Genomic DNA, 11724 nt, shown 5'->3' on the forward strand with positions numbered 1-11724 from the left:
TATGTTTATAAAATAACATAAAAAACACATACTAATTTTCAATGAAAATTGTATCATTTATATAATTATTGAATTAAATGTAAAGAACATCCAGATAAGGATTGGCTAATCTCCAACAAAATGCATCAAAGACAAATATAAATATAATTTAAATGTCAAATTTAATTTATTTTTTCCCAAATTTACAAAGATTTTTTTTTTTTTTTTGTAAATTTTTTGTTATTTTCTACTTAGAACAAATGATAAAAAAAAATTCTTTGTATTTTTCCAAAATTTAGTCAACCGTTCATTTTATAAGAAAGATAACAACATCCAATCAAAATAGCCCAACATAAAAATAAAATTTAACTATGTATAATTTTTACAATGATAATGTACATAATAAAAGTTTACTATTACAATCTTCTATAATGGATAAATAGCTCATATCCATATCCATCTCCACCTCCTCATCAATTATTTTCAGTAGAGCCTTAAGCTGCAAGGAAAAATATATAATGGCATCTCAAATATTACATGAGGAAAGCAAGTAAGCTCATACAAACTTAAATCCAAACCAGCGATTCTTATCTGCCCATCATGACAACCGCAGAAGGAGCGGCCATTTTGTCTGCATATTACAACAATCACGTTTAAGCGGAACGTTATAATAGAAACCCTTACTCGTTAAAATAAGTTGAGAAACCAAACGAAAATTAAATTAAAACCTGATTCTTTATGCTTGATCTCCCTGGCTTCTTGAGAGAGTGCACAGCAATCGCACCAGAGATGTACACAACAGTCTCCGCATGGTTGCTCCGCCAGATTATGTTTCGTCCTCAGTTTCCTCCTGTACCGGCACGTGTACAGGCACGAAATCCCTAACATGCAAAACACCATGTACAGGCAGCCTTGTATACAACAGCCTGCAATTCACATGTATGCAGCCATTAAACACAAGTCTCACAAGGGAAAATAAGTCAGATTTTGCATTGCATATTCTCACATGAATCTGCCCCTTCCACATGCGCGGCCACCTGTCCAAATGTAACGCATGGTAGGAAAGTTGTAACCCAACCTGCACAAATTGCATATGATTATCAAAAACAAGTTGTTTCCATTAGATAAACGGAATAAAGAAACACAAGAGAATTATGTGTGTGGACTCACAAACAGAACAATCGTCGCAGCATCCACAGAGACCACTTGACCACTTCATTCTGTGATTAGATTTTGTGGGGATTTGGGTGAATTGTGTGCAAGTTTTTAACTGGTCTATGTCCCCATTTTATAGAGATATTAAAGCAATTGACCCACATTCAACTCCACAAACATTCGGGAATTGGGAGCAATTATGGAGGAAAATTGTGAGTTTCCAGGTAAGTGCAAGATTTCAGTTTGCAGCGTGAATGTGGACATTAGGTTAGAGACTTCGACGAATTCTAAATCTATCAACGTTTCTGCCACGCAAATATATAAATTTAATAAGTTGGTTGAAGCTTCCCATGTCTTCATCCTGAATTGATCGGTTGGGTAGGGGAGACTTAATCTGTGTTTATAACGTCTCTAGTACGAGAAGAGATGTTAGCATTTCCTTCAAGTTTAGTAGGAGGGAGTGAAGCAGAAGAGTCAAAACTATCTAGCGGAGGCCGGCAGAAATCCGAATTGGATCTTTCGTGGGGGAGGTTTCTTGGTTAAAAAATACGAATGGGTCACTGTTAATACAAAATTTGATCTGGTACCATTCCCTCGTGTAATTGGATAGAATTGTATATTTAATAAGTATTGATATATTCAAAAAAATAAAATCAAAATTTCACCACCCAAAAGAGAATAACAATTTCACAGAGCGGCGACTTAGTGCTTCCTCATCTTGTCCCTGTCATAGGGAGTCATTGAGCCATTCATTAAGATTAAAAAATAATGAGTCATTTTCACTACTATACTCAGTCTGACAATGATAAAGACTGGGATTACAAGTTTTCAAAAATACCTGTATATGCTAAGAAGACTCGAGCTATACTTTCACAACTTCATTCTAACTCTTAAAATCCCTACAAACACCAACTCAGTAATCAGACGAAAAATGGAAAAAAGAAAAAAGAAAAAAAGTTGAAGCCCTAAATTTTCAGATGGATATTATAATGTTAGAGCATGGGTTTTCTTATCTCATAAAGCAGTTATCACTGTTGTCATGTTTAAAATCTTGTATCAAATGGATGACAACCTTTGACAGAGTAATAAATGCATCCTTCTTTCTCATTTTTCTAAGTTGGAAAAATAATTTAAATTTCAAGAAAATTGGCATGGACCAAAGGAAAAATTATTGAATAAAAAATAATTTAAATATAGACGTTTTTCCAACTTTAAGGAATCAGATTTATTTTTTTGTGGAAAAATAATAGATAAGGGCTATGAAAATATTAGTTCTCTGTCGCAAAGACTAGAAAGGCTCTCTATGCTTGTTATGCTTAGAAGTGAATTAAATGAGTAGAATGGTGGAAAAAAAACTAAAGTTATGTCTATAGCTTACAATCATTTTGAGACTACTAGGGTGCACCTAATAGCAATGCAAAGATCTGTTGAAGAGCATACATAATCACATAACTAAATGAAATTATTATGTTTTAAATAATCATACATAAAACACTTATAGATAGGGATTGTCTCTTCGAAGAAATGAAAACCTATGTTACCTAGCTAAAAATCTTGGGAAAGTCATAAAATACCTCTGCAAATTTTCAAATGAATGTGTCATTCCTATAAAAAAAAAATTAACACATACATGTGCCATCCAGGAAAATCATAGATAATAAGCATGTGGAAAAGGTAGATATCTCAAAATATAAATATTCATTAGTTCTAACATTTATTATTTAATATTTTTGATAAACTATAATTATGTGGTTCTAGTTTAGGAGGGGTCATCACAATCATGCCTATGTAAGTGAACATAGAGATAATGTAGTTCTCTTCTCAAATCTATGTTGGGAGTCTTATTGGGAAACAAGATATTGAAATATTATAACTCAAATATATCCCTTCAATAAAATCAAGCAACCCTAGTTATAACTCAAATATTTCCCTCCAATAAAATTGAGCAACCCTAACCTAAACTTACTCTAATCCTAATTATGCTTCATTTATACATCATTAGTTAAACTATTACTTTATCTATATTTACACCCTAACCATAATTTAACCCTAAATATAATCATATAGTCTTAATCATAAACCTAACACCGACCTTAAAATATGTTAATGTGAACCCTAAAAAGGCTTATTTAGAACCCTAACCAAAGTGTAATCAAAACATTAACGTTACTCCTAACCTTAACCAACCTTCTAACCCTAAAGTCGTGATATAAATGCTCACCCCAACTATAATCTTAATTATCCATAACCCTAACCCTATATGTAGCCATGATCTAAGTAGGTATCCATAATCCTAATACCAAAACTAACCCTATACCCTATCCTCCCTCTCTCTCTCTCTCTCTCTCTCTCTCTCTCTCTCTCTCTCTCTCATCCCTAGCTCCTATCTCTTTCTAGATCTATGTCCCAACCCCTAAACTCTCTCTAACTTGGCTAGCCCCTATATCTATCTCTTACACCTAACCCATATCATCTCTTTAGATCCAAACCCATAACAAGACTCTCTAAGGTTCCCCTAACCCCTATCTCTCTCTCTAACCCTTAACTCCTATCACTCTCTAGATCTTGATCCTAACCCCTAACTTCTCCTTCTCCCTAAATCCCTCTCTCTCCAATTTTTTTTATGTGGGTCATCTACATCTCTAGATTACATACACAAGTATTATATACATGTGTATATTAAATTGGTTCAAATTTAGGAGAATATATATATATATATATATATAGAGAGAGAGAGAGAGAGAGATTAATAACTTAAATTAAAATATTTTAGGTAGGTATACATGCATACTTACATTTATACTAGAGACATCCTACTCATCATGGTAGATCAACCTATTCCACCCCAAGAACTTTATGATTGCATGAATCAAAAAAATCTAGAGATTGATGGATTTCCTAAGTGGTGGTACATGCTCTAATGTGTACAGTAGTACACACCAGAGTATTTTAGGTATCCTAGCCAGCATCCAAGATGGGATTCATGGTGTTTCTCCATATGTTGCTCATATTATAGAAAAAGTACTTGAGAGTAAGAGATGAGAGGCATCTTTAGGTATTTCTTTGGTTGACATACAAGGCTTAGTGCCCAAAGAGACCTTGAAGAGGGAATGGTTCCCTCATTGTATGGATCAAAATTTTGTGAAGGGGTATCATGTTATGAGGTGTACATATCCACATATGTCAATAGTGGTATACCCACTCTTCCTTGCTACTCATAGTCATTATCCAAAAAATAACCAAATTCCATTCTATTTTGCACAACAATTTTTTGTCAAGGTTCTCTTAGGCAGGATGATGAACTACAATGATTTGCTACAACATTTAGGACAAGGGCATGGTAGACTAGCTAACAAGGATTCTTTTTGTTGAGCTAGTCATTCGATGCCAACACACAAGATTATTGTCAAAGAGAGGGAACTTGCTATTGCCACTACATTGGGTCCCTTGGAAGATGAGTTTGTGTGTAGCACCCAGTTATGGGGCTGATTTAAGGAGTTGGGGACACTGCAATGATAGTTAGATCCATATATTCGATGACCACGTTGGTCATTACTTGTTTGCTCATTAGTGTTCTAGATCATTAGATGATTCATTCTCAGCAAATGTGTATAGTGAAATAGTAATCCCTTCACTTTCCTACTTAAAGGGTCTTACTATAGAGGTAAAATGAGTCACACTAACTAGTTTAGTTGAGGATCTATTGGATGCATATGCATTCATAGCAGCCGAGCATACTATACCTATATTAGATGTTAGAGCTTGCATGGATAGTAATAGGTCACATCCCAACCACATTTTTCTCATCGCTTAGGTGGTTTTCATAGTGGTATTGCATGCCATGATCCACCTACTAACCACTCTATTTTTGTGGAAGGAGAGATGTTGATTTCATCATGTTAACCATGAGTTGGATGGATTTTTTGACATGTGAGGATTCTACTTCCATGCCATCTCATATGGTCAATCCACTTAGGTTGTCATTATTAGCACATGTGTCGACCAATCATGTTGTAGATGTAGAGGTGGGGCTAGATGAGGTCCAAAAAAATATTGATACATTGGTGGACACGATCAAGGCTAGGGAGTTTGAGTATTATCAAATGCCAATATCTATACAGGGTATGTGTAGGATCATGGTGTGCCAAAATGTGGTGATCTAAAAAATATGTAGTTCGAAAATGCCTCGAAGCATTTCAAAATCTATTCCAACATTTTCCCCACCCATCCAAATACTAAATGAAAACAATTAATATCTTTATAAGGCCTACTATATCTTTTGATACCAACCCTATATGGTCAACTTTAAAAACATCTCAAAAATGTGTTTTTGGCCTATTCTTGTATTTTTTTTAACTTCAAATATGTAGCTGACGACTTTTTTTTCACCAAAATTTGATGAAATGAAAAGGGTTTCTTAAGAATGTTCTTAGCTTTCCATAAACATAATGTTTGTCAAATTACAAGTTTAGTGAATAATTATTACTTATTTTCTAATAGAGTTACATATAAAGTGTTGATTCACACACTACCTAAAAAATACTATAACTTTAAAATGGTACAATACTTTTGAAATCCAAAAGATGCATCATATTCTATGTTTCTTCTACTATGAGGAAAAAAAAGAAAAATTAAATTTTGTAGAGTTTTGATTTAGTTAAGGTGGTCAGACACAAGAGTTTTTTCATTCCAAAAATACTAAAGTAGAAAATTTATAACTATTTATTTATTTAGAATTAAAATACCCAAAACTATGTGTAACATCGAGGCATGGGTCTACTTCTTATATCTAGAGTATTATTAAAAAATATTATCATTTGATTTTGATTAAGGTGGTTAGAGATTATTTTTGTCTTGTAATTTTTGTACTATTGCATTAAAATTCAAAATTTTGACTAATCATTTAAATTTTTTTTTTTTATATTATAGATAAGGCCTAGTATTTTAGAAACTAAATTTAATTTCCTAGATATTATTTTCTCTTGACTTTTTGACATAAATTTTATAACAAATAGAAAATTGCACGACAAGTTGACATAACCCTAATTTACTAATTTTTAATTACCACTTAAGAGCATAGTTTGGTTGACCATGATCCTACACATACCCCACAGGTAAATCATATTTTTTTTACATTAAATTTTCAAAAGATTTTACATTAAATATAATTTATTACATGATATCATGTGGCACATGCATATGTATTGTAGGGGGAGATGCCTCTTGTTACTCCATCTTTTATGCCTGATCATGTGATATGTAGTGAACTAGAGAAGATATATGAATGGTGCCACCAAGGCATTAGTACACTACATCAACACATACCATCTAACCTTCTAGTAATGTGGCAACATATCCTTCACATTAGCTTCTGAGGCAATACTACTACCCTACCTCTACTTCACAGTGCTACTAACACTCTGTGTGTGTGTGTGTGTGTGTGTGTGTGTGTGTGTGTGTGTGAGAGAGAGAGAGAGAGAGAGAGAGAGAGAGAGAGAGAGAGAGAGAGAGAGAGAGAGAGAGATAAAATGTGTTAAGACTCATACTATCATATAGGTTAAAACCATGAAGAATGGTGATCATCCTAGGTAACTCATCTCTAATTGCATTCGCCTTCTCCCTATGTTGTAGGGTAGATGAACTCTATACAATATGATCAAGAGTATCAAGTACAATCTATAAATGATGAATGGTATATACAAATAATGTCTACCTATCTTGAGTGGTGTTTTCATATCTCTATGATGATGTATTATGAGCATGATCATGTATAGTAGCATCTCCAAAATTAGTACCACCCAATGCCATGATGATGAAATGTATATATAAGTGGAATAAGATAGCTAATAACATTAGTAGAATTTTGGCAAATAAATGACTATGAGACTAAAACATTTAGTCACATGACTAAAAATGATCTAGTAATATTTTAGAATTTATAAACTATATAAGTGATTAAATAAATGACTAATCTAGTCATTGGGTAAAATCATAAGGTTATCTAGACAGAGATAAGTAACTAGAAAAGTAATCAAATAAGTGACTAAAAAAGTGGTCGCTAATATTTAGTCACCCAAACAAACTCCATTCTCATACATTTTAATCCAATCACCCTTCCTTCAAGATGTTCTAAATAATGATCACCATGTGACTTTCACTATAATCAAATTTCCACATTCAATAAGAATTTTTTTAGTATACACTTTTGGATTTGATTGTGTAGCTTCTAGATTGGATTTTATTATGGATTTGACATGTGATTTTTTCTAAAAGGGTTGCGGTGATTAGGACTTTTACCTACCAAATGCATTTCCTTGAGAGCTCTAATACTTATTCAACAAATGTAGTTTTTTCATATCTTGCAATTATTGCAATTCATGAGAAACTCTTCCAGATAGTCTCCATGCATGCCCATGCCTCCATTACTTTTATACATGTCTTCCAAGGCATTTGTAGCTGCAATATCAAGTGAAATTTCCTACTTAATACTTTAAAAGAAGTTCATGCTCTATTCTTGAACTCCTATACAAGTTGGAAAAGATTTTGGGTTTCATGCTCTACCTCTCACCTAACTGATCCCTTTCACTCTTTAAGGGAGATGCCAACTGAAACATACTAAAATGAACCAAAATTTGAGAAAAGGTAGATACACAATATCCAAATCAAATAACTCACAATAAACACTTGAACATAGAAAGATGGTCAAGAACGAGTTAGTCTCTCTATTAAGTAATCAAGAAATCTTCTACAATCTAGTTTGCTCAAGATGATTGATCTAAATTTTCAAAGTACAAAAACATACCAAAAGAGAGAACCCTCAATAATGAGGTAAAAATATAATAAATAGATCAAAAAATCCCAACTCAAATAGAACAAAGAATGCATGAAAATAAATGAGAAAAATGCACAAAACTATAAAGAAACTCAATGAAAACTATTTGATAGGTCTTGTGCATCTAAAATTAAACTCAAAATACCAAATATGTTCTCAAAATAGCCTCAAGTCCATGCAAATTAGTTGCAAGAAACAACCTTTAAAAATAAGAGTTAGAACTAGTAGGGACTAAAATGTCCTCTCAACTAATCTGGAATTGAAACTAACATCAACTACCCTTACAATTTCCAAAAGTAGCTCATAACTTCTCATCACCAATGAAAGAAAATAGAACCCCCACTTGCCTAGAATAGAAGTCAAAGAACCTCCACTCTTAAATAGTTAGCTTCCAACCACTAAAAAATAAACTCTTAGATTGCAATATAATAAACATAATCAAGGGTATGCCATTTTATAACTTGCAAATATACATCAGACACACTCTTGTTTTTGAAAGATTCAATTTTCTTTATCATGTTTAAATTATTACTATTAACATAGGATTACTCTTATATCTTATGATGTGCCAAGGAACCTTGAAGATGAGAAGAAGCAACAAATTAGAGTGGTGGTTAGGCCTGCTATCCCTAATAATAGTGTCAATTGACAAGTGTTTGAATCTAATGCACAAATTGTAAGTTTCTTGTAGAATGAAGTAGAGTTTTCAAATAAAAATCAATCTAGGTTACATGATGAGTATGAGGATTAAATCATTAATCTCAGTTCCAACAAGTTTCCTACGGGCATGATTGCCTAAGAAAGTGATTTCACTCCTAATGATCAAGCAAGTGATAGAGACATGAACCTTGTTGTAAATGAGGATGATCATATACTAGTCATGGTTGCTGATGGAAGGACCTTAAATATGGGAAAGGTACATACTATAGTTTAACAAGAAAATTTCATTCATCTATGTCAAGAATTTAGTGATGTGTTTGCATGGACATATGATGACCTAAATGGCTTTGACCCAAGCCTATTTCAACATACCATAAACCTAAGAGAAGATGCCAAACAAGTAAGACAAAACAAAAGGCCATTAAATCCAAAAATTGAACCATTAATGAGGAAGGATCTATCTAAGTTGATTGAGGCCAATATCATGTTTCCTATCAAGCACTCATCATGGGTAGCAAACCTTGTCCCTATTAGGACAAAGAGTGGAGAAATCAGATTAAGTGTAGACTTTAGGGACCTTAACCAGGCCTCCCTTAAGGATCATCATCCCCTTCCTTCCATGGAAAAAATCCTCTCCAAGTTTAGTGGTTGAGAGAGATTCTCATTCTTGGATGCATTTTTTAGGCTACAATCAAGTGTTGGTCAAAGAAGCTGATAGATATAAGACTTCATTTACCATAAAGTGGGGTACCTATGCTCACAGTAAGATGCCATTTGGGATAAAAAATGTAGATGCCACTTTCCAAAAGGAAATGGAGATGGCCTTTAATAATATGATAGGAAAATTTGTATTGGTCTATCTTGATGACATTATAGTATATTCTAAGAGTGTGATAGATCACTTTGCCCATCTCAAACAAGTCTTCTTAAGATGTAAAGAGTTTGGTGTGTCCTTAAATCCAAGTAAGTGTTTCTTTTCCACTAATCGAGAGAAGTTGTTAGGACACATTGTATCAAAGGATGGCCTAACCATTGATCCTAAAAGAACTAAGGCCATTCTTGCTCTCTCACTTCCTAGCGATAAGAAAGGGTTGCAAAATTTTCTTGGTAGGATAAATTTTGTGAGGAGATTCATTCCTAATTTAGACACCACAATGAAACCTCTTACAACTATGCTCAAGAAGAACATGGTCTTTGCATGGACCAAGAAAGGGAAAGCAAGCTTTGAAGATATCAAAGCAACCATAGCCTCAACCCCAACTCTCATTAATCTAAATTTTGATAAAGATTTCATTCTTTACACCTTAGGAGGTGAGTTAAGTATTTTTTCTATTTTGACTCAATCGAATGATAATAATGAAGAACAACTCATTGCCTTCTTTAATGAAGGGCTTAAAGGATATGATGATAACTATAGTTATGTGGAGAAGAAATCCCTTATAGTCATAAGATCTTTGAAGAAATTCAGACACCTTCTATCCCACAATAGGATCTATTTTCTAGTACCCCATGAAAGTGTCAAGGATTTCCTTTTGAGAAAAGATATCAATGAGAAAAGAGCAGGTTGGCATCCAAATTACCAAGTTGGTAAGAGGGAAAGGATTGTGCAAGTAGATGGTCACTTCTCAAGAACTAGGTGAAGAAGTTGCCTTGGTATTGATAGATCAACAAGAAGTAAGGGATGAGAATTCAAGGAGTTGGATAGATGACATGATGACTTGTTAGAAATATAGATGGAGTAACTAAGAGGGGAGGACAAGTGGTGAATTAGTTACCACAAAAAAAAATCCAAAAATCCCTTAGATGTTTGATAAACTAGTTACTATTGTCACTCGGTAAACATATAGAAAAAAAATGTTGTAACTTAGTAGATGTAGTGTATGTTAACTTTAACAAATCTTAAACATTCATAGTGATTACCATGCAAGAATAAAAGAAATAACATGAACACATGAGACACCAGATTTAATGTGGAAACCCAATATGGAAAAAACCACCAAGTAACTAGCTACTGATTTTCACTCTTCTGAAGTGAGCCCTATTAGGAGCCAATCTAGTTAAAGGTTACAAAATGCACTATTAGGTGTGACCTTGTTAGAGGATTTAATCACCCAGGTGTTAGGAGTGGCCTTGCAAGAGGTCTTTAGAACAATTCAATGGAAGTGTCACCTTGTTAGAGGATTTACAAATGGCTGTTAAGCTAACTCTGTTAAGAGATTTAGGAATCACTACTATAATGGTAAGAAAGTAACAATGAAATGACCTGAATGAGATGCAACTAAATTGTTGATTATAGATCTCTATTTTGCTCCACTAGATCCTTCCTGATCAAATAAACCTTTTCTAATCCTCAAATAATATCTAACCATCCTTCAAAGTTCACTCACACTTTCTTCTTCAAACAATAAATACACTTGCATACTCACTCATTACACTTTAGAATTCTTAACTTGACCTTTCATATATACCTTTCAAATTGTCAAATCGAGCCAATTCCAAGTTATAATTACCAATAATCAATACCTTAGTCAGCTACAATCATTACTTGAAACAATTAAACTTTATTTCTCAAAGTAACAAAATCCTTCATTGGTTGACCCTGCTCGTTAAACACTATTCCAGAAAAGATTTCCTATGTTAACCAATAGAAGCTTGATTAACACTGTGATCCTGTAAAATTCTTTGGAGACCAAGTGAACTCAGTAAACACTAACTTCCCTTCATTAACCATGTGAGCTAGGTTAACACTAACTTCTGCCACATTTTCCTTCAATGCCCAAGTGAGCTCAATAGACACTGTTTTTGCAGAGTAATTTCTAAGAATGCTCGGTAGACTTTGATAATTGCTTCGTTGACCAACTGAGCTCAATAGATACTGACTACCAACCGATATGAAATTTGTGTAACATCAAAGGCAACACATGATTAGATAGTTGTATCCAACAATCTCCCTCTTTGGCATTGATGGCAACACAACATGTCATAGAACAATGAAATTTGAAAACAAGTATTTCTCTGATAGAAAATTTTCTCCCTCTTAGATTTTATGCCACAAAATTTTCTAATGCAGTAATCTCCCTCTATGAAGGAATTACATA

At 33.5% G+C, this 11724-nt stretch overlaps 1 protein-coding gene across 1 annotated transcript; it reads right to left on the reverse strand.

Moving 5' to 3' along the window:
* Window positions 1–566: 566 nt before the first annotated feature.
* LOC149535056 (cell number regulator 4-like) lies at window positions 567–1227 on the reverse strand. Its single transcript, XM_089806105.1, has 4 exons — window positions 1150–1227; window positions 986–1057; window positions 708–905; window positions 567–610 (listed from the first exon to the last, which is right to left on the reverse strand). Exons 1-4 carry the CDS (start codon window positions 1196–1198, stop codon window positions 567–569), a joined length of 363 nt encoding a protein of 120 aa, XP_089662231.1. The 5' UTR covers window positions 1199–1227.
* Between the last annotated feature and the right edge of the window lie 10497 nt (window positions 1228–11724).

The sequence above is a fragment of the Cupressus sempervirens genome, chromosome 10 (assembly GCF_028749045.1).
Source record: "Cupressus sempervirens isolate cs-2001-9-10 chromosome 10, ASM2874904v1, whole genome shotgun sequence".
Classification (NCBI taxonomy): Eukaryota; Viridiplantae; Streptophyta; class Pinopsida; order Cupressales; family Cupressaceae; genus Cupressus; species Cupressus sempervirens.

Coding starts and splice junctions, on each gene's coding strand:
- LOC149535056 (XM_089806105.1), bottom strand. CDS start 1,198: ATGAAGTGGTCAAGTGGTCTCTGTGGATGCTGCGACGATTGTTCTGTT. Junction 1,058..1,149: donor CTGCGACGATTGTTCTGTTT/GTGAGTCCACAC, acceptor CAATTTGTGCAG/GTTGGGTTACAACTTTCCTA. Junction 611..707: donor GATCAAGCATAAAGAATCAG/GTTTTAATTTAA, acceptor TGTAATATGCAG/ACAAAATGGCCGCTCCTTCT.